This window comes from Musa acuminata, chromosome BXJ2-5 (genome assembly GCF_036884655.1).
Source record: "Musa acuminata AAA Group cultivar baxijiao chromosome BXJ2-5, Cavendish_Baxijiao_AAA, whole genome shotgun sequence".
Classification (NCBI taxonomy): domain Eukaryota; kingdom Viridiplantae; phylum Streptophyta; class Magnoliopsida; order Zingiberales; family Musaceae; genus Musa; species Musa acuminata.
Window position 1 is genome coordinate 9,147,395 of NC_088342.1, and position 22,723 is coordinate 9,170,117.

The 22,723-nt window shown below is 39.4% G+C and overlaps 5 protein-coding genes across 8 annotated transcripts; 4 read left to right on the forward strand and 1 right to left on the reverse strand.

Moving 5' to 3' along the window:
- Positions 1-935: 935 nt before the first annotated feature.
- LOC135613261 (uncharacterized) lies at positions 936-1,385 on the reverse strand. Its single transcript, XM_065110364.1, has one exon. It carries the CDS (start codon positions 1,383-1,385, stop codon positions 936-938), a length of 450 nt encoding a protein of 149 aa, XP_064966436.1.
- A 3,178-nt stretch (positions 1,386-4,563) lies between these two features.
- LOC135612388 (uncharacterized) lies at positions 4,564-10,814 on the forward strand. 4 transcript variants are annotated; one of them, XM_065108646.1, is made up of 8 exons: positions 4,564-4,809; positions 5,762-5,871; positions 6,114-6,325; positions 6,407-6,498; positions 7,306-7,441; positions 7,528-7,670; positions 8,817-8,941; positions 10,326-10,814. In XM_065108646.1, the coding sequence occupies exons 1-7, from the start codon at positions 4,597-4,599 to the stop codon at positions 8,913-8,915; spliced, it is 1,005 nt and encodes a 334-aa protein (XP_064964718.1). In that variant the 5' UTR covers positions 4,564-4,596; the 3' UTR covers positions 8,916-8,941; positions 10,326-10,814. The 4 variants fall into 4 exon arrangements, with proteins under 4 accessions (XP_064964718.1, XP_064964716.1, XP_064964719.1 ...); XM_065108644.1 differs by having other exon boundaries at positions 10,374-10,814; XM_065108647.1 differs by having other exon boundaries at positions 7,339-7,441; positions 10,374-10,814.
- Positions 10,815-11,022: 208 nt separating this feature from the next.
- LOC135612389 (LOB domain-containing protein 16-like) lies at positions 11,023-12,580 on the forward strand. Its single transcript, XM_065108649.1, has 3 exons — positions 11,023-11,163; positions 11,243-11,690; positions 12,098-12,580. The coding sequence occupies exons 2-3, from the start codon at positions 11,409-11,411 to the stop codon at positions 12,395-12,397; spliced, it is 582 nt and encodes a 193-aa protein (XP_064964721.1). The 5' UTR covers positions 11,023-11,163; positions 11,243-11,408; the 3' UTR covers positions 12,398-12,580.
- A 1,350-nt stretch (positions 12,581-13,930) lies between these two features.
- Positions 13,931-15,477, forward strand: LOC103984839 (phenolic glucoside malonyltransferase 1-like). The gene has a single exon (XM_009402398.3). It carries the CDS (start codon positions 14,060-14,062, stop codon positions 15,404-15,406), a length of 1,347 nt encoding a protein of 448 aa, XP_009400673.2. The 5' UTR covers positions 13,931-14,059; the 3' UTR covers positions 15,407-15,477.
- Positions 15,478-16,734: 1,257 nt separating this feature from the next.
- Positions 16,735-18,443, forward strand: LOC103984840 (malonyl-coenzyme A:anthocyanin 3-O-glucoside-6''-O-malonyltransferase-like). Its single transcript, XM_009402400.3, has one exon. It carries the CDS (start codon positions 16,906-16,908, stop codon positions 18,259-18,261), a length of 1,356 nt encoding a protein of 451 aa, XP_009400675.2. The 5' UTR covers positions 16,735-16,905; the 3' UTR covers positions 18,262-18,443.
- The last annotated feature ends 4,280 nt before the right edge of the window (positions 18,444-22,723 follow it).

The following is a 22,723-nucleotide window of genomic DNA, read 5'->3' on the forward strand; positions in this document are numbered from 1 at the left end:
ATATGCCCGTTTTAGAAGTAGCTTATTGTTTGTCCTAAGTTTCAAGTCACATAACTAATTTTGGTTGGAGTCCGAGCATATCCAAGTCTCCTATTTTGGTTGGGATGGTAGTCTTTCTAAATTTGATGGTGGGGGATAATTAAATTTAATAAGGGATTATTGGAGTATGTCCTATAAATACTTATTTAAACAAATTATTATATTAAATGATGCACATGAATATACTCTTGAGTCTAAGGCTTATTATTTATGTAATAATATATGAATCAATTCAAATATCTTAACAAATATTTATTTAAATTTTTAAGTCAAAATAAAAATAAAAATAATATTAATGGAGCCGATGAATTCAAAGAATTAAATAAATAGCATATTTGAAACTTTTATAGTGGATTCTTGCAACGGTTGAAATTAAGTTGATATTTTATTGGAGTTACTCGAATATGAAAGATGTTTGGATACTTACGTATTCAGATTATTTTATCAATTATATGTTATATTCTAAAACTTAAATTTGCACATAATTTCTGTAAACAATCGTACTTGTAATGTAATTGTCTTTTAAGTTAATCATAAAAAAGGTACAATTAATTTTATGGACTATGGAAATATCATTTGTAGGGTTAATTACGTATTATTATTCTTTTGTAGTTAGCTATATTTAATATTTCGATTCTTATACTTTGAAAAGTTACATTGGTATCATTATAAATACGAAAATAAAATATCTAAATCGATATACAGTAACATCGTCGGTTTTAATGATGAAAACATAAAAGTAAAAGATAAAAATATAATTTTAATATTTCAGTCGGTAGAGACGGATATAGAGCAACGATGGAGTGCTCTATGACTCCCATCACAGAGCAACATTTGTGGTGTTTGAGGCGCGGAGTCATTGATGTCGGTCTTTTGGAATCATTAAGACTCTGTAACTAGCTCCTCTGCCTGCTCTTTCCCCTCGTGTTCATCCTATTATCGTTATCAACCAAAGCCCTCATGGCTACATCCACCGCATCCATCTCCTTGACATCTCCCATTGCATTATCTCTATTGTTCTTTACCAGATTCGGTAGTGCAATTGTAGCATTTTCCCGCACCCTCCTGCTCTCTCCAACCACCAGATCCACCAGGACATTGATGTGGTCTACCCTTTGGAATGCTTTCGCACTCTCGTTGCATCCTACCACCTGGGCGATTGTCATCATAGCATCCTCTACCACCACCCTCAGCCTGTCTTTCACCACCAGTGAGAAGAGGAGTGACACAACGCCTAGTTCGATTAGGGCAGTACAGTTAAGCATGTAGAGGACTAAGATAAAGAGAGCATTGAGCATGTCCTTGATGGACCTAGTCGATGCATCAACGACATCGAGAAGGTCCATGATGGAGATAATGAGGAGCTTCTTTGATCCGATAATAAAGCGGGATGTTTCGACGGAGAGGAGGTTGTAAAGGATTGTGGTAACAGGAGAGAGGAGGCAGAGAGCAACGATGAGGATACCCAAGGTGTGCACATGAGTGCCTCACAAGCGGAGATGGAGAGGTTAAGGAGGATAGTGGTGGCATTCTCCTAGGTCTCAACCGCGAACTAGTGGTGGTGGTGGTGATTGAAGAGGCAGACGACATGGAGGGGCACGATATTAGCATCATCGACGGGGGTGCACATTTCTGGGTCTTGCTTCGATAGGCAATAGATTTTCGCGATGACTTCAACATTGGACTTTGATTCAGTGATGACGAAATGCTGATGCACATACAGAGCAATGAAAGGGTCACTCGATAATTATGTCGGCATCGTTGCCAACGATGTCGTCATCTGCCACTACCGACGTCGTTTATCATCATTAACTGAAACACTAAAATTATATTTTTTATCTTTTATTTTTATATTTTTATTAATAAAAATAATGTCATTAGAATAAATGAATCTAGATATTTTATTTTCGTAGTTATAAGAATACTTATGTAACTTTTTAAGATGTTAGGATCGAAATACTAAAGATAACTAATTACGAATGATAATTTATAATTAGCTCTTATTTTTTATGTGAATGTAAGAAAATACACTTAGTATAATTTTTCGAGGGTATTTATGTGAAACTGACACATTCCGTGTGCACCCGTTAACCATAAGGTAGTCATATCCGACTGGTTTTTGCTGCCGGTTTCTTCCCGATGGTTGCGTGACAGTGAGGCGTTCTTTTTAAGATTGGAATGATGCCCGCCTTCTTAGACTCCACCGTTGACACGTGACAGTTCAACCAACGTACTCGTTTCATAGAGATGGACGCATATCCTCATGAGATCAAACGTACGTGTTCTTGGCATATTTTACTTAGCATGATTAGATAACTTAGACTAAGGAATGAACTCCGTGGTTTTGGTTCAAGAGTTTGAAAAGCCGTGACTTCCTCTAACGTGCAAGGGAGGTGCATCTGAATCCGCACGCTCCAAAACGTCTCTCCCCTGCAATCGCACGTGTCTTGAGTTAGTGTACGGTGACTGCAGAGGATAAGGTGGTGGCAAGTCCACGCCACCCTCCACGCTCCAGCTGTCACGTGTCTGATATAAAAGGGGTCTCTTGATTAGCGAGAATCTCTGATCTGTACGTGACAGGCCAAAAGTGAGGCACGTGAACTGTACCTATTATGAATGATCAGAATTGGATTTAATAATAGTAATAATATACTAATAATAATAATTGTTATTATCATTTTTAATATAACTTTTCTTTTAAAATTATTATTCGATAACTATGATCCACATGATGGAATGTGATCTAATGATGACCATTCGTGACGTCATTTCTAATTAATATAAGACACAGATCCGAGTCAGCAGTTATTCCGGTCCAATAATGTTGTGTGCTTTGGACGCTGTTGCAATTGGCTATTGATGTTATAACATGCCACTTGATTCGATATGATAGCTACCCTGCAATGATTGTTGCTGAAGTTAACCGACATGATCTAAATATGATGGTAGGTACAAAAATATTCAAATTGGCTTTAAGGTTAAAGCATTAGGCTCTCATTCGAAGCTTAAGTTTTTCGACTCCTCGATCGTAGAAATCTGTCATCTTTTTTTTTATCTCAATGCTCGTATGTGTGTTTCGACTCTAACTTTGCTGATCAGGTCTATCCTGACTCAAAGCTCCTATTTGGATATTTCTTCGTTAAAGTTCTCAATCAGATGTGTCTTAAAAATTATCTCAAATAGTATGATAGTTTCAGTATCGAATGCTAGATTGAATGATGATTTTTTCGAGTCGGTCTTGGATGTTGTTTGGGAGGCCTATAGGTTGCTTAATAACTCATCCACCTATGTACCTTTTGCTCTAACAATCCTCTTTTGCAATCCATCGAGAATGACTTGATTGGTAACCTCGACGAGACCATTAGTTTGAGGATAGTCATCGAGTTGAATCTTAACTGAATTTTATAATATTGGTAGAATTTTTTAAACTTTACATTGTTGAATTAGGTCTCATTGTCAATGATGAAGGCCCTCGGGATTTCGAACTGGATAATGATGTTCCTCCACATAAACCTCTCCACTTGTTTCTCGGTGAGTGATCGATGCTAGAGACTTGGTCTCAACCTACTTTGTGAAATAGTCCAATCAGATGTTGAGGAACCTCCGTGGCCCCGAGGTTGGAGGAAAGGGTCTTGGGAGGTTCATGTCCCATTGGGTGAAGCGTCATGCGTAGTAGATCAGGCTTACAGGAATCGATGGTTAATGTTGTATCGGAGCAAATCCCGACACCTATGACACCTTTGGGCATAGGTCATTGCATCCTTTCACAAAGTTGGCTAGCAGAACCCTTGCCATAGCACTTTGAATGCAAAAGTTTGCCTGCCTTTGTGCTTTTTGTAAATGCCTTCATGGATCTCGACGAGCATCCTCTCGACCTCTTGGGACATCATGCATCAGAGGAATAGTTAGCTAAAGGACATTCGGTACATATGGTTATTAATTATATAATACTATGCTTAGTGATGCTTGACTCTCTAGATCGTGACAAAGTCACTCAGGAGCATCAATGCAGGAACTCGTCCATCCAGTTTAGTTCCTTCTCGATTGTAGACACATCATGCTCTTCAATGATTTGGATCGACAACATCTTGACCAACAACCAGCTCTCCCTTATAACTAGGATGAAGGCTTATCTGATAAGTGCATCAACCTTGATATTTTCTGCTTAAGGACCCATTACATATTGAGTCGAAAGACACTTAAACTAACTTGTGCACGACGAGATACTTGACAATGGTCATATCAGCCTCGTAACTTCCCGCTCACACAACCAGCTGGGAGTCACCAAGACCCACCAACCTCCTTCGATGGACCAAATTTGAAATCAAAACGCAGTTTATTCTGGCATGGGGCCCATTGCGTGACTGGGTTTTTTTCCTTTTATTTTTCCCTTTGTTTTCTGGACCCCAAAAGGCAATAGCGGGCCGAGATGGGCCGCCGTTTCTAACGAGATCGGCCCGAAAAGATTGATCTGCTTCGCCCGCTTAAATTGGGTCGGCTCTTTTAGCCACGGAAGAAGCGGAGCGGCGGTGAAGCGTGCGGAGAGCGGGGGCGGGGATGATGGAGGGGACCGCGGCGGAGTACCACTCCAAGGACTTCGAATGGGAGGAGCTCCGGGACGAAGTGGAGAACGACGCCTCTTTACGCTACCATCTCGTGCCTTTCGTTGCTTCCTCTTCGTCTTCCTCCCCTTCCTCTGATCCTCCTCCCGACGACGCGGACGCCTGGCGGAGCTTTCATCGCCGCCATTCCGCCGGAAAGTTCTTCAAGGTTCTTGCCGACATCTTCGATACCGCTCTTTCTTCTCTTCATTTCTATTGTTGCTTAGTTACATCGGCTCCCAACTTTGTCCTTTTGATTATCGCTTCTGGCCGTCTTATTAATGTAGGGTTTGATTGGATTTTCTTGCTGCTTCGACTTTTTTGTCCGAAGCACAGACAAAGAAATCTTGATAGGTTGAGAAACAAGGAAATATAGTTCTGTCGATCCTTGTTGGAATAATCTTTGGAGTTATAGTAGCATCTTGGTAGGTTGAGAAACAAGGAAACCTAGTGCTGTAGATCCTAATTTGGTAAAAGGCTTTATGTCATACTAGTTTGATACTGTCATCTTTCATATAACTTAGATTCATAGGGTGGGCCTTGGTGTCATGGTAATATGTAGGTGATCAGATTCAAGTTGCTGAAACAACCTCTTTGCTTGCAGGGGTAAGAATGCATGCATTAGTCTTCCCTAGATTCTTCATTGGCAGGAGCCTTATGCACTAGACTTCTTTTTTTCCATAATAGACTCAAAAGTTGGATGGATTCACTGCTAGCTTAAAGGTCCGATTTTCGATTGAAACTATGCATTCATTGGGTACAGCCACAATTTTTTTTGTATTTGTTTGTGTCTGTTCTCTATGCAGTACCAAATCATAGAATTTTTTTCTGTATGACATTTTCACCATTGAAATTACATTTTTTTTTTTTGTGTGTGTGGACACATAGTTGAGTTTCTTTAAATGGGAATGCATTTATATCTATTGGATTGAGTAAGTGAAAATTATATATCTTTGGTATAACTTAATTGTAAACAACGAAAAATGTCAAATAAAAATGACTGAAGACTTCATTATGTGTTAAATGTTAAATTGCTTTGAAAGACAAATAGAACATTGATAGACTAATTATGAGAGACATGTATGGTTTTTAGCATTCACATTTATTTTGTTTTATTGTAGGAAAGAAGGTACTTGTTGAAGGAATTTCCAGAGCTCCTTTGCTCTGGTAATTCCATCCAGGTTCTCGAGTTGGGATGTGGAAATGGGAGCACAATCCTTCCTATTTTACGGTGATTTCTTTGTTGTCATATTTTGAACTTCATCAGTCTTGGTTTTCCTTTGTTGAAGTTTAGCTAATATACATAGACAACACAACCAAAAAGATGTGTAAGGCTTTTCCCCTAAGCAAAATCATATTTGTGCCAATTCCACCTTGAGCCGAGAATAGGTAAATCAACTTGGAATACCACATGACATATATTCATTTTATTCATTTTTTTTTCTCTTTACTAATAGTAATATTCTTGTTTAGTGCAAAGGAGAGTATTGTTGTCTATGCTTGTGACTGTAGTGAAGAGGTCCTTCAAATGGCAAAGGAGATTGTAGCCACTACCAGTGATGTATCTTTAGATCATCGGTTGCACACTTTCTTACTCGATTTCACTGTACATAAATTTCCTGATTGGTTGTTCTGCTCTTCTTGTCAAAGAGCTTCATTTTCAAAGCCTGTCAACTTATCATCAGGTTAGTCTTAACTTTTCTAGTTGTATTATGAGTGCTTAATCTCATCTTCTCATTCATCATATTCTTTGCTTTTTCATGTAGATTCTAGAGAACAAAAATTGAGAAAATTGAATGCACCATCCTTCCTAAGAGAAGAGCAGTGTTGTATTGGTGGAGTTGATTTTGTTACTTTGGTAAGTGTGCCTTGGGTTATAATCAATGACTTCTGTACTTCTATCATTATTTTGAGACTCTAAGCGAGTGTGCCCTTTCCAATTATAACCAATTACTCTCCATCCTTAACTGGAAAACAAATTAAGATGCTCAAATTTAGGTTTAAAGTTCCTTTCTACACTGCATAATTCTGGTGCAAACAATATTATAAACTGGACCATCATTTTCAAGATTTAAAAAAATTCTGATGTGATGACCCTATATGATTCTCAATTATGATTGCATTGGACTAAGGGATGTAGGCTTTTTCTATGGATGGTGCAATACATGCAGATGATGTTTAACTTCATCAATGTATTATCATAATTAATAGGTTTTAATTGGTTGGGAAATTTTCCACCTTTTAGCATAAGATATTGGCATAATATGCTTCTTAAGACATCATTTTATCTCTCAATCTTTTTAAATTTTTGCAATAATTGATAATGATGCTTGATAGTCTTTTAGCTGAAGTCCAAGATAATAATAAGTAAATACTTTGTAGTTGATAGTAAATTGCATATTTATGCAAAATAAGAAAGTGGTCTCACTGCTGCCAAGACTAAATGGAGGTGGCTGCTACCATGTCTAGGTGGTTTATTGGCACCCAAGATGCTTATGATGGTGTCACTTATATTCTTCATGATGTGCTGCTTCTTCTTTCTGTGAGCTCTGCTCTACTACAAAAGAGAAAGTTGTCCAACATCAATTTCTCTTATTTGTACAAATGTTCCTTAAATGTGTTTATTATCAAAAGTTAAAATTGAGCCATTTCCTTTTTCTCACAGAACTGGGTACTGTATGGTGGTGTTATTTTGCAGATATTTACACTGTCAGCAATACCTTTTCAAAGAATGTCTTCTGTTATTGAGAAATGTTTCTCTGTCTTGAAACCTGGGTGCTTGCTTTTATTCAGAGACTATGGTAACCTCTTCTGATTAATTATTTATTCTCTTCAACTTTGGTTTAACTTTGTGATATTTGCTAGAGATATTTTTTGTGGAATGCAGGTCTTTATGACATGACTATGCTTCGGTTTCTGCCAGAGCAAAGGATGGGGTTCCGTGAATACATGCGATCAGATGGTACTTTTTCTTATTTCTTCTCACTGGATATTGTAAGAGATCTCTTTCTTGGTGCTGGCTTTACTGAGGTAACATTTTGGACAATGTTAATGCCAAATTTTGCTTCAAATAACAACCACATGTAATCGTACATTAATTTTAGCTCTAGTATATTTGCAGAAGTGTATCACAGTTGAATATGGTAAAAAATGTTTTCTAGTCCATGTATATTAACAATGATGATTCAATTTGATGGAAATATCATTTGTCATCTTAATTTTGCATCTCTTTTACAGTTCATGGTGTTTCTTCTTTTTTGTTCTCTTTAAAAACCTTTGTTCAAATAGACATTTTCAACAAAGACACATAAAATGAGCTATCATTGACCAAGGAAAGAACATTGAAAAGAAAATATGCAATGACACTAAAAAAGGAGTTGTATCTCTAGAGGATGACCCTTGGATTACACAGTTTGTATGGAAAATTACCACCAATGTTGAAGGTCTCACTTTGCCTCACGTGTGCACAATATACTTCCTCGCCATATTAATAGAAGGCTTTCTATGGCCAGATTTCATGTGCTCTGATGTTTGCTGTGACTAGCATGATACATCATGCACCAACATGTAGATACACATGACGTGCAGTTATGCCATCATTTCTTTATCATGGTAGAAACCACCATACCTTAAGTTCTTAATTTGAGTGAAAAAGTTGTAGTAACATTTATGCCTTTTCTTAATAAATGTAGAAGATATCAGATTAATACTTGCAAAACAAACATGGGCCAAAATCAGTTCCTTGGGTGGATTATTAAATTAGTAATGCCTTGAAAATCGGTTGGCATATCTTGGGCTCTTGCTCAAGTTCTTCCTGAACCACACATATTTTCATATTCTTTTAATAAATATTTTTTATGCTTATTTTTTTGAAGCACGTGATAAAAGAAACCATCTTTTTTTTTTGTTACACAGAGCTTATGATATAAGAAGGCCTAGTTAATGACAATGGACATCAGATGTTACCGTGTCACTGGAAACTTACGGTTCATGATTTTCATTCTGCTTTGCAATAGATAATTTCATTATTTCTTTTGAAAACTGGTTAATGTATGGTATCTTCCTGTATGAATTTAGGTAGAAAATTTTTGCTACCTAGCATGCACAAGGTACTGCTGAATAGTATTAATTTATTGTCTAGTGGTAAGTGATGAGAAGTTGTTACTGTACATGCAGTTGGAGCTTGAATATTGTTGTATAACATCAGTAAATCGTCAAAGGGGAAAGAAGATGCAAAGGGTTTGGATTCATGGAAAGTTCCAAAAGCCCATTTGATGCTTCATTTGTTCATTTCTGTTAAGGTAGTTTCCTAGAAAATTTAGCATAATTGTGCCTTTTTTTGTAAATTTTATCTTTTTTGCAGATTGGTTAAACCACTAAATGTGGACAGGACAATTGATTTCAATCATCAATGTATCTGACTGTCTTTGGTAAATAATTTATTTTTAGTTACTTGGAAGAGGAAAATAAACTTCTTGCTTTTAAACTAGTGAAGTTTTAGTGGACCACCCGATAGGATTTGAACCCATATAAAATAGTAGGCTAACATTTCTATTGGAAAAATAGGGGGAAGTGAGAAATTTAGTCATTCAATATCCAATGGTGGCTAGTTGATGGTAGAAAGGTCAGTCGCATTGATTGTAGTCTCAGCTGGTGCACCAACATTCCAAAGATTTACCTTTGAGTTGAGAAGAAACTTGAAGACAGCAATAATGAAAAGCATTTCTTATAAACTAGAGATGATAATCTAAGCTATTGAAGATTGTAATGCTCTGTCTTCCCAAATGCAAAAATAAGGTTAAACAGAATCAAGTGTTTGCACTTATTGATAGCATTCTTTTCATCTGGCGTCTGCTTAATTTTAGTAGTGCATTCCAAATCACAAGGCTTAAATACTAGGCTGCTTGCTGCTTCCATCTGTAACCAGTGTTTCTAATGATTAATCAGGATCCTTATATTCTCTTAAAAGTTACCTAATGTGAAGAATCACTTGTGCACCTCGGTGTTCTTTGGTTTTCTCATTGTGCATGTCATTGGTCTTGCTCCTAAAAACCTTCCTCTTTTGGTTCCATATGTCTCTAGGAGTTAGCTCTGATTCAGAGGAAGCCTCCACAAAGCAAATTTGCATGATTGTTAGTTACAGGCTGAACACCAGCAATACCAAGGCCAAGATTCATCAGACAGCAGGACCAGTGGTGGGTTAGGAAAGTTTTAGAGGACTTCTTGTCACTATGTTTGTGTCATTGCAGCCTGATGTCATAAGGTTGGTTCCAAGTTGGAAAATAGTCAGTTTACATATTTAGTCAACTTAATGCCATAATGTTGAAAGTGAGGTGCGACTTTATCGTGCGTCCTAAATCCCTCCACACTGATGGTAGTTTGTTTTAAAGTTGGACACGAGTTAATTTGTTTTCTTGGTGAAATTTAGTGCTAGCATGTTAAAATCTCCCTATTCCTTCTAGACATCTGCATATAGTTGATTTGAAGTTGGAAATATCCAGGTCAGACTAATAGTTGCCAGTCTTGGACATCCAGAAACCATGTGTATGCAATCTGCACTCAGTACACTTTCTTTTTTTGTTCCACTTGGACAATGTACATTATATCACAGCATTTACAAACAATCTAATCTATAAAGCTTTCTGAACTTTACTGGCTAACCTAGTTGGACATGGTTTTCTGCAGAAACTGTTCGTGGGAACTAATTTGGTTCATACATGGCAATTGTTACAGATGGTGGATCACAGACAGTAGCTTCGCCATATCAGGTGTTGAGAAAGAGAGCAGTCACTGTCACCAGCATCACTCTTAATCCTCCTCCATGACCAATCCGAAGCTGCCAAAATAATTTAAAGAGAAAATATCCTTTGTTGATAAGAAGACTCTGGCCATAGTATCTTGAATCTTCTTTTTCTTCGTTCTCTTTTTCTTTTTGAACTTTGTGGCAGTGAAAAGGAAGATGGTGGCGTGCTAGTAAGAAATGAGTTCATTTAGCAGACTGTACAGAGCATACATTCAAGCTATTTACCCAACACACAAGGCTCCCATGTTCATCGATTGCAATGTCCGCAATCTTAGGAGGATTTTACTTGATATCTCGGCCATGTTATTATATTTGTCATCTTTTGATTGAATTTAAGCTCATTTCCTGCATTGTAAGCATGTTTTACGCTATTGCACTGTCCTCTTCTGACAAGTCTGCTTCCAGCCTTCGGTGTTGTTTAACTTGTTTGAATGTACCACTAAAGATTGTTAGGTAAGTTTGGTGTCAATCCAATAGGAACTTTCATGCTTTCGGGGTGTAAGTCATCAATCTATTGACTTGTTTTACACTTATGTCTGAGGTTGCCCTATCTTTTACTGTTTGTGATTCAGGCAAAGTACAAGCATGACCGGCAGGTGGTGGTAAATGGACCCCCAACTTCAAAACAACGCCTACTTTGGGCCGTCTAAAAGTGCGGCGTTCGGCGGACGACAGGGCGCAACGATGCCAGCCACTTAGTTTATCCTAACTAAAATCACTGTAAGTTTTCTTATATATATATATATATTGCTCATCATCATATAACCCACCTTCTTCCTCCTTCGCAAAATATTCTCAGGAGGCCACCCTTCTCCGACACACCATTACTACTTGTCTCCTCTGAAACCGGCAAACTTCCTTTCCCATGTCTCCCTCTACCCAACTCCTCTTTCTCCGTCTCCTATAAGTAAACCTCGTCCGTCACCGCCGGAACCTCGTGCCAAGTCACGGCGGCGGCTGCCGGGATGGCTTCCGGCGGCGTCTCACCGTGCGGGGCGTGCAAGTTCCTGCGGCGGAAGTGCGCGAGGGACTGCGTCTTCGCGCCCTACTTCAGCTCCGAGCAGGGGGCGGCGCGGTTCGCCGCCATCCACAAGGTGTTCGGCGCCAGCAACGCGTCGAAGCTGCTGCTGCACGTGCCGCAGGCCGCCCGGTGCGAGGCGGTCGTCACCATCGCTTACGAGGCCCAGGCCAGGCTGAGGGACCCTGTCTACGGTTGCGTAGGCCGCATACTCGCGCTGCAACATCAGGTAGCCCCCTCCCTCGCCTTCTGTCGCACGCAAGCGTGCTCGAGCACTCGACAAGACCATATATACACATACACGTCTTTGGAGGGTTCAACAGATGTTGAGGTCCTCTGAGACACCGTTTCTTCTCTCTTGGGAAGGGAATAAAGAACGAACACTGTTGAAGAATTCAGATGATGTTAGTATGAATGAGTGCTTCACGGTGATAAACTTGCTACCGTGGTGGGCTGTTCCCTTTTACACTGTTCCATTCCATTGCGACCCTTTTTGAATTCTGATGACTACTTTCCATGTCTATCTACCTACTCCCATGCGACTTGTTGAGACGATGACGACCGCTACGGGATTTATCAACCTGATGATACATTTTTCGTATAGGTTGCAGCTGATCATGTGATATGTATGTATAGGTTTCTAGCTTGCAGCTGCAGTTGCTGCAGACGAAGGCTCAGCTAGCTCAGTGCATGCTTTTTCCACAATCCACAGGGAACCAATGGCAAGGGAACGATGGGAGCTCTTTGTTCCAACCATGTTCTCCTGCCTGGGAATCCATGTCTTCTCGGGGCTCCTTCAACTTCACCGACCAAGACCGCAATTGTCTCTTGCCACTGCAAGATGTTTTCTCCAAAGAGAGTGGCAAGAGCCGGGCAACACAAGCTGAAGCGGGGGAGCTTCAAGACATGGCCTTTAGGATGACAGGCGAGTTGTGACCGATTCGGTGTTTGCTTGATAGAAGAAAATAGAAATCTGTGACCACGTTTTGGATATTTTGTATATAGTTCGCTGAAACTTGTGCTGTTAAGCTCGATAGGTTCCTCCGAATTGTATGATAGAAGAAAAACACCGAAAAGTATTATAAAAATAAATAAACAAATAAGCACATCACCCCTTGACGAACTTGGAGGATCTTCTTCTTTTCAAGATCCTAACATTGTCCCTCGTTTGTCTTCCTTGTGGTCTGGCTGAATTAAGTCAAAAATTGTTGATCCAACGAATTGAATCGAAACAAACCAATATCTAAAATAATATAAATATATAAATTAAAACTCCATTAAAAATTCGGAGAATATTCTGGAAGACATAAAAATATATAATGCAGATCTCTAAATTCTAATAATATTTTAAGTATACATGAATATTGAGAATGAATTTAAAATTTGCTAAAAAAATTATAGTAAATAATATTATTTAAAATTACAGATATTTAAAGTGTATGTTGATGTATGTTCTAAAATTTGAATTTTGTTTCATAAGTTTGTTTTTTTTTTTTTTTTTTTGAATTTATTGAATTAGTAAAACTTGAACCGGTTCGAAATTCACTAAATCAAATACATGGGTCAAATCAAGAAAAGACAAGTGGAGGAAAAAGATTGAGGAGAGTAGAAATGAAAAATTGAATGAGAAAGAGAAAAAATGTAAACTTCATTTAGAACATTGACCAAAGTAAAAGCCTTCTCTTATTAGTCGATACGTATTTGCTTTCGGCTAAAGGAGCATTCGCAACAAGCATCAATTAGCCGAACGAATGTGCAGTGAGCGTAGTGGGGTTCACGATATTGTGGCGTGAAATTGAATGCTATCCCATGCTCGGCAAGCAGTACGAGGTGGAGATGACCCTATCAAGGATCAGAGCTCGATTCGTCTACGACTCGTATGTGGGGTCCAATTGTCATGACTTCCCGTCCGTGCATTTTGTCCTCATCGTTCAACGCCTCTTTTTTGTGGGTCCCATCATGTCTCTGGGTCCTATTCGATTTTTTTTAAACAAATATTTTTAATAAAAAAAAAAGTGATAAAGATAAGATTAATCCTAAAAGTTTTAGGAGGATTTCTCTAAAAATTCTCTTTTATTATTATTATTATTATTATTATTTAATCAGATTATGCCTTTGTTTTTATTTTTCTTAGATAGTAATAATATTTTTATACATATATATATTCTTACCTTCCTCTGTCTCGTCATCGCCTTCACTCTCCCTTCTTCCCTTTCGTTTGTCTTTCCTTTTCTTCCTCCTCACAGGTGATAGAGCCTTGTGATAAGTCTTATTATACATCCACAGGTTCCTCCTATGGAATGCTATGATATCATCGGCAGGACCACATCCAGCAAGAGTTAGTCCGAGACGTGTCGGAACACCCAAGCGCCCGGCCGGGAATCATCTGTCGACATCTGTGCCGCTCTCAGTTGGCAATCAATGCCACAATAAATAATAATAATAATAAAAGGATGGAGAAAGTGGCAACTTGTACCCGAGGCTACCAAAACGAAGAACATGGCAGCTCATAACACTAGCCGTCAGACTGATGTGGTGAAGGGCCGGCAACGATAAAGGCACCATCCACTCCCCAATACCGCATCCACATCCATCGATATGGCATCCCTGCGAATTCTTGAGAGGTCTCGAGTCTCTCCCCCGACCGGAGCAGTTGCTGAGACCGCTTTGCCCCTCACCGCCTTCGACTTAATCTGGTTAAAGGGTGGAACAGTCGAGCGAGTCTTCTTCTACCGTCTACCCCACTCCACCGCCTATTTCTGCGCCTCCGTCCTCCCCCACCTCAAGTCCTCCCTCTCCCTCGCTCTCCAGCAGTTCTACCCCCTCGCTGGCAAGATCCGGCGGTCCCCCGAGCTGGATGACGATAAGTACGAGATCCGTTACGTCGACGGCGACTCCGTCTCGTTCACTGTGGCCGAGTACGACGCCGACTTCGATGACGTCTCCGGGGATCACGCACGTGGTGTCGGCCCGCTGCTACCGTTGCTTCCCCAGCTACCGAGGTCCGACGACGACAGCGTGTCGGTGCTGGCCTTGCAGGTGACCGTGTTCCCGAACCAAGGCGTGGCCGTCGGAGTGGCGGTGCACCACGCCGGATGCGATGGCTCGAGCTCCATGCGGTTCATGTTCTCGTGGGCTTCCACATGCGCGGGGCCGAGAAGCTCGGCGGCGGTGGTCGCGACGCCGCCCGTCTTCGACAGGAGTTTGGTTTCTGTTCCTCGTGATTTGTACTCCATTTTCCACAGGTACTTTGGCCAGCGTGCTGACTGGATCATCCACGAGGATCCACCGGTGGACATGGTCATCGCTACGTTCACTCTTAAAGGAGATCGCATCCGAAGGCTGAAGGAACTGATTTCCGCCAAAGCCGGAGCCATGGAGGGAGGCGGCGCATCCCTCCGCTGCTCCACCATCATGGCGACCTACGCTTACGTTTGGGTGTGCCTAATCAAAGCACGAGCATACGGAAGCGACCGGACTGCCCACTTATTATTTGCTGCCGACTGCAGAGGAAGGCTGAGGCCCCCTCTGCCGGCGGCGTACTTCGGGAACTGCCTCGGCTGCTGCTTCGTCGAAGTGAAGGCAGGCGAACTCCTGCGAGAAAATGGGGTCGTCTCGGCGGCGAAAGCTGTTGGCAAAGCCATAGAAAGATTCGGAGACGATCCTTTACGAGGTGCAGAGACATGGCCGGAGAGAATCAAGTATATCGCGCCTCAACAACCATTAAGCGTGGCGGGATCACCCAGGTTTCGGGTTTACGATCTGGATTTTGGGTGGGGAAGGCCGAAGAAGGTGGAGGTCACCTCCATCGTGAGGTCAGGAGCCATGTCTCTGGCGGAGAGCAGAGACGAAGATGGTGGGGTGGAGATCGGGATGGGTCTCCTAAAGCATGAGATGGATGAGTTCGCGACCCACTTCATCGATGGCCTCGATCGATTGCAATAATCATTTCTTGGAAGGTTTTCAGCATCAATTATTTCTCTCTTAAAACATATATGAAGCTTTAATTGTCTCTATCTATGAACTCAGTCAGCATTTCAGAATATATATATATATATATATATAAGAGAGAGAGAGAGAGAGAGAGAGAGAGAGAGAGAGAGAGAAGGATTCGAAATGTTTGTAAATATGGACAATTAATAATTGCATGGGAATATTTCGATTTGATCAAAAGATAATATTTTAAGGAAAGTAAGCTTAAATCCATTAATTTCCCAACAAAGTGGCCATGGAAATTATGTGTTAAATGAGTTATCTACTGGGTCCTGATATTTATTGTTTTACTAAAAGTAAAAAACTAATATTATGTTAGAAAATCTAGTACAATATTCTCCTTTGATATTATAGCAGATTAACTTAAAAATAATCTGAGTCATTCTTTTCTAAAAAAAAAGAAGAAGAAGAGGATACTGATATTATAAACCTGATTATTTTATCTATAAACCTATGTAATTTTTTTTATATGAAAAAAATTTACCTGATATTTCAAAGATCAAATGTTTCTTCAAGTAGTAAAGTCCATGATATTTTAAATATATTTTTAAAAATAAACGATGAAGACAGGTCTAATCATATGATCTTACCCTATTATGATGAGTCAAGATTTTTACCAGATAAACTGGTTAATATTTTCAAATATTTATTAGCTGAAATTATAGATTCTCAATCTTTACTACATTAAGGCTAATATTTTGAGTGTTAAAATTTGTAATATAAGATTTGGAACTTTGATCTTGAGACAATGGGGCCCTCTGTTTCCTGTGCGCATCAAGAATCATCTAATTATTAGATGAAGTTTTTGAAATGATGTTGCTGTTCTTAAAATTTTGATTTCTTCTCCTACTATTTTATTATTCTTCAAATTTATTTATTTCCTCTTTATATTTTATTTTATGATAAAGCCAACTGAACATGATGGATGGATGAATTATGCCTTGTCCTTGTAATATTAAATGGGAAAAACCAACAACAGGTCAGTTCAAACTAAATTATACTATTTATCATAGTTATCAAGATGCTAAACAACAATTACTGTAAAGACAAGACTATTCAAAGCACTTTATATGACTCTTGATAATAATTTTCAATGTGTCCATATCAAATTAGACTAAAATAATGATTGATAACATTAATATACAATCACCTCCCCTACAGATAATTTAAACATACTTTTCACCTGTTGCCTAATATTATCAAATTCACTCGATATCTAATATAATGCATGCATTCTCAGAAGAAAATCATATGATATCTACTACTAATATACTTTTGGTTATCTTTAATATCTCAATTCTGTCACGGAGGACGCACACCCTTATTCTAGGAAAGTACGTAAGTGCATGCACGCATCGCTTACTTTATGCTGTGCCAAATGCTGACATAGCTCTGGTATTATATATGCGTAGCTAAATGACCAACATCCGCCTCCGTGTAGCACTTCACCGATGTCATCGCCACCGCAACTCCGTCTGCTTCAGACATCTCAAGTCTCTCCCCCGCCCGGGACAGTATCCGAGTCCATTTTGCCCCTCACCTTCTTCGACATACTATGGTTGCGAGGTGGAGCCGTGGAGCGAGTCTTCTTCTACCGTCTCCCCTACTCCACCTCCTATTTCTGCGCCTCCGTCCTCCCCGACCTCGAGTCCTCCCTCTCTCTCGCTCTGCATCAGTTCTACCCCCTCGCCGGCAAGATCCGAAGGTCCCCCGGGCTCGATGACGACAAGTACGAGATCCGTTACGTCGACGGCGACTCCGTGTCGTTCACTGTGGCCGAGTACGACGCCGACTTCGATGAGGTCTCCGGTGACCACGCACGTGATGTCGGCTCGCTGCTACCGTTGCTTCCCCGGCTATCGAGGTCCGACGACGACGGCGTGCCGGTGCTGGCCTTGCAGGTGACCGTGTTCCCGAACCAAGGCGTGGCCGTCGGAGTGGCGGTGCACCACGCCGGATGCGATGGCTCGAGCTCCATGCGGTTCATGTTCTCGTGGGCTTCCACATGCGCGGGGCCGAGAAGCTCGGCGGCGGCGGTCGTGGTGCCGCCCGTCTTCGACAGGAGTTTGGTTTCTGTTCCTCGTGATTTGTACTCCATTTTCTACAGGTACTTTGGCCAGCGTGCTGACTGTATCATCCACGAGGATCCACCGGTGGACATGGTCATCGCTTCGTTCGCTCTTAAAAGAGATCACATCCGAAGGCTGAAGGAACTGGTTTCCGCCGAAGCCGGAGCCATGGAGGGAGGCGGCGCATCCCTCCGCTGCTCCACCATCATGGCGACCTACGCTTACGTTTGGGTGTGCCTAGTCAAAGCACGAGCATACGGAAGCGACCGGACAGCCCACTTCATATTTGCTGCCGACTGCAGAGGAAGGCTGAGGCCCCCTCTGCCGGCGGCGTACTTCGGGAACTGCATCGGCGTCTGCTTCGTCGAAGCGAAGGCAAGCGAACTCCTACGAGAAAATGGGGTCGTCTCGGCGGCGAAAGCTATTGGCAAAGCCATAGAAGAATTCGCAGACGATCCTTTACGAGGCGCAGAGACATGGCCGGAGAGAATCAAGTCTATCGTGCCTCGACAACCATTAAGCGTGGCGGGATCACCCAGGTTTCGGGTGTACGATCTGGACTTTGGATGGGGAAGGCCGAAGAAGGTGGTGATAACCTCCATCATGAGGTCAGGAGCCATGTCTATGGCGGAGAGCAGAGAAGAAGAGGGTGGGGTGGAGATTGGTTTGGTGCTACCAAAGCATGAGATTGACCAATTTGGGACTTGCTTCTCCGATGGCCTTGAGCAATTGCACTAAACCTTGTTCTAAATAGCAGATAAATACCAGCATACAGAGTATAATGAGAGTTCTTGCCAGCCTTTTTGCTGGGAAAAGAAAATTGCAGCTGAGAATAAATTAAAAGGCAAAATCGTGTAGGAATTAATATGAGTCTATGTTATACTTGTTTGCATCAATGAATTTATCCTGCTTTAATAACAGATGAATTTTACTGTTTTTTTTCTATTGACCGAACTTGATATTCTTTTTGGTTTTTTTAGTTAAATATTATATATTAAGATGAAAAATTCTATGCTCGACGAAGTAGCGCTTTGGTCAAATTGCAACTCTCGATCGAATCCAATGACATTCTTACATAAATTCAAACTTGCGACCTATCAACTATTGACTAATCACTAAGTTGACTTAGAAGAAAAAGACAATGATACGATCATAAAAATAGAATCCTACAGGCGATGCTTGTGGCCACCATACTATTCCCGATGCCTCTTTGATACGTAACTGACCAAGTCAAAGGTGTGCTGGACTAGTAGATATCTCATTGATTTTTTATTGGAGGATTCCATTCCCACTGATATTTCTAAGCTCTAGAACTTTGGACAGTGCCTATCATTTTGATTGGATGCTTGTTGATGAGCATGTCGACTTCTTGATCAATCTAAGCACTACAACTTTGTCGAGGAGACCGTATGTTTCAGCCAAAGTCACACCCGTCCATGAAGGGCGACGTGACAAAAAGGAAATTATTTGCCTACAAGTCACCGATTCTACCAGCTCCGATTGAAGATTTCAAGGTAGCTTTCAGAGAGATATGGAAACGCAATATTTCTTGATCCTCGCACCTCAAATTATGCATCGTTCCCAACTCATCCTACTATAATACTGGTGCATACCCGCATGGATGTGGCCGAGGCAAGGATGAGGTTGCAGCGGCGGCCACAGTCAGTAGCAAAGCTGTGGACGGATTCTGAGATGATCCATCCATCGCAGGGCGGGAAGAGATGTCACAGCAACCATATATAGATGGGGGGAAGCCAAACAAAGGTTAGAAAAACGTCGGGCTTCAATATCTGAAGAGTTTGACAGGTTGACTATTCCAACTCTTCGGCAGCCGTGCTCTCGGTCAGTGACTGAGACGGATGATAAGAAATCAACGACGCAAACACCTCTCAGTGAAGTGTGAGGCTTTGGCTGCCTTCGAAGACGATGATACGCTTAGAAAAGGAAGATTCATTTATTTTTGAGGACCAAAGGGTAGTTTGACTTGACAACACAAAGTATGCGAAGGAAAGTAATTACAATCTGTATTGTCATCTCAACCAAAGAATAATTAAAACAACTTTGATTTTTTTTTGTTTTACGAATTCTTTAAAAAAAAAGTTGTTCTTTTTAGGTTATTTCAATAAATATCCTTTGTTTAACGAGTTAAAAGGATCGATCGAAAAGCCGAATGATTGATCTAAGACGTTTGTTAAGTAATTGGGCTATAATTAAGTTACAATTATAGGGTAAACTCTATGCTATTTAAAAGATCCGATGATAGTACTATCCATCAATATCCATATTCTCATATGTTTTTAGTTTGATTTACTTGTTTTAAGGTGTAGGAGGTCTTTTTATCGTTACCTTACTGAGTTGGTGAGTTGAGGACAAAAACACTTGTGTCCTTAGCTAAAATGAGAAGTCTTCTCTTAAGCTATAACGATTATAGTTTGTAAAGATACAAGTGTTTAAAGTGTATGGTTTAGTTTTAATCATTGAAACAAATAAAAGGTATAAAGATAATTGATCTTTACTCATTGAAAATGAGATATTGATAACGAAAATTAATGACCTTAAGGAAAGAAGGATCGAGAGTAGATATTATTAGATTATGTGGTCCTATTTAATTAGATAAGATATATATTTTAAATTAGATTATGTGGACATTATTAGATCGGATATGATGATTGTGTATTTATAAATCAAATAAAGATATAATATCCTGATTTTAATATATCATTATTTGATTTCAATTTTGGTATTAAAATTTTTTTTTTCTTGCATAACAGTAGCACCATTGTAGTTTTATGTTTAGCAATAGCAAATGGATACAATTTTATATTTTTATACATAAATTAATATCATTACACTTATTTCCAAAATAATATTAAAAACATGCCAAATTTGAATAAAAATATTTTTAAAATTCGAAATTCGCACAAAAATTAGAAAAATTATGGATGCATTACTTGAATGTTGCCGCCATGTTGTAGTGAAAATCTAAGGTAAAATACATGATATTTATATTATTGCACTCATAATTTTACTTTTAGAATAATCCTAAAAATATGATAAATCTGAATATAAATATTTCTAAACTCACACAAAAGTAATAGAAAAATAAGAATTCACAATTTGAATGTTGTTGCCCCGAACGACATAAATATTCTATGATGAAAGTCTAAGGTAAATGGATAATATTCAGGTCATTGCTCATAAATGATTTTTATTACATGCTTGTATGATCATAATGAAAAATATGGCAAATTTGAATGTGAATATCTCTAAATTCACACAAATATACTATTTCGATGGTGTTGTTAGTCGTTACTATATAGTAAAATTCTAAGGTAAAATGAGTAAATTTATCCTTAACACTAATATATAAATGTTGTTATACTCATTAAGAATCATATTAAAAAAAATTATAAATTTAAGGATGTTTTTAGCCCTGTTTGCAGAAAGCTTTAAGGAAAATTGACATTGTTTGTATCATTTCACAAACAAATGAGTGTCTTTACACTCATTTTCAAGGTCGTTTCGGTAATTCAAAATGGACAATTTTTATGTTCTTACACTTAAAAATGAATGCCATTACATCTATTTTCAGAATGGTTTTGAAAAAATATAAAATTTTAATTTTAATGTCCTTAAATTGACACAAAAAATAAAAAATATCGATTCATTATTTCAATGTTGTTTCCCTCCATGATGAAAGTACGAGGTAAATAGACTATGCTACATTTGTCCTAATATATATATATATATCAATAAATTATAAATAATTATTTTATTTAAATTAGGAATATAGTTATTTAGAAATATAATTATATAGAAATATAACTATATTCTAATTCTAAAGACAACCTATATATAGGATTACAACTTCCATATTCTACCAACACAACTCAAAGGGCACTCGTTCGAGATTCTCGAAAAGGTTGTACTCTCAGGTGAAATCCCAAAACCTAAGGCTATATATCTCCCTAAACTTCTTAGGATCATATTTCATGTTTCTACATGGATGAAAAACTTCGAAAGGATGGAAGCAAACATAGCGCTGATGGCGAAGAAGAAGAAGAAGAAGAAGAAGAAGAAGAAGAAGAAGAAGAAGAAGAAGAAGAAGAAGGGGAGAAAGTTGATTGGTTGAATCTTCATGTTGATATGCAGGAACTCATCGATGATCGACTCACCATTGACATTATTGACTATATTTGCTTTCGTGGTGTATGCAAGACATGGTGCTCTACCAGCCACTGTGGTCGCACATACCCTCCCCAACTCCCATGGCTCCTTTTGAGATATGACGATGACATCGATCGTCTCTTCTTCTACTCCTTATCAAGTGCAAAAGTCCACTCAATTCAACTTCCAGTAATCGATGGAGAAAAAATCAGTGGCTTATTTGACGGATGGTTAGTTCTTGAGAATAAACTTTCTTGCACCATATCTATCTTAAATCCTCTCATGGGTGTTCATATCCATCTTCCGATGCTCCCAAGACATCTTTGGAACAATAAAAATTGCCCATCGCTTTGGAGGATGGCAATATCTTCGAACTCATCAACGTCCTACAAAGGTTGCATCATCGTTGTTATCCCCACCCAATTCAATTTTCTCCTAGCTATCAACGAGGACCATAAATGGACAAAGTTGGACAACATGAGCGACTATACAGATGTTATCTACTTCAAAGAAAGCTTATATGTTATAGATAGATTTGCACGAGTTTCCATTTTTGACTCATGCCTCAGGAAAGTGACTGTCATTGGTACTCGAGGGAATTTGAGATACGGGGCTTGTTAATTGGCAAAGTTATCTAAAGAGCTTATAGTCTTTAAAACCAAATATGTTAAGAACTCTGCTAATCAATTAGTTTTGAAAATGATCTATATCTTCAAGATGAACCATCGACTTCTATCATTTGAGGAGGTAAAGAGCTTAGGAGAGCACATGCTTTTCATAGGCAATACTTCTCGCTCAATCTCATGCTCAACTACTCGATACCCTCTTGGAAAACATGACACTATCTATATGTATGCTCAGCCTACTTGGAGGTATATCGAAAGTAAACCTATTTACATTAAGTCGGGTGTATATAACTTAGAGGATGGCTCTTTGAAGCCCCTACCATTCGACATCGGTGATAAAAGATGTAATGGCTATTTACCTTTGTGGCACGTACCATATCTATCTTAATATGTTTCTTTTGACTATT

What these genes read in the sequence shown, in the direction of transcription:
- LOC103984839 (XM_009402398.3), top strand. Translation starts at nt 14,060, where the DNA reads ATGGCATCCCTGCGAATTCTTGAGAGGTCTCGAGTCTCTCCCCCGACC.
- LOC103984840 (XM_009402400.3), top strand. Translation starts at nt 16,906, where the DNA reads ATGTCATCGCCACCGCAACTCCGTCTGCTTCAGACATCTCAAGTCTCT.
- LOC135612389 (XM_065108649.1), top strand. Translation starts at nt 11,409, where the DNA reads ATGGCTTCCGGCGGCGTCTCACCGTGCGGGGCGTGCAAGTTCCTGCGG. An exon ending in TACTCGCGCTGCAACATCAG is followed by an intron (nt 11,691 to 12,097) that starts GTAGCCCCCTCC and finishes ATGTATGTATAG; the next exon opens with GTTTCTAGCTTGCAGCTGCA.
- LOC135613261 (XM_065110364.1), bottom strand. Translation starts at nt 1,385, where the DNA reads ATGGACCTTCTCGATGTCGTTGATGCATCGACTAGGTCCATCAAGGAC.
- LOC135612388 (XM_065108646.1), top strand. Translation starts at nt 4,597, where the DNA reads ATGATGGAGGGGACCGCGGCGGAGTACCACTCCAAGGACTTCGAATGG. An exon ending in GCTTTTATTCAGAGACTATG is followed by an intron (nt 7,442 to 7,527) that starts GTAACCTCTTCT and finishes TGTGGAATGCAG; the next exon opens with GTCTTTATGACATGACTATG. An exon ending in TTGGTGCTGGCTTTACTGAG is followed by an intron (nt 7,671 to 8,816) that starts GTAACATTTTGG and finishes CTGTACATGCAG; the next exon opens with TTGGAGCTTGAATATTGTTG.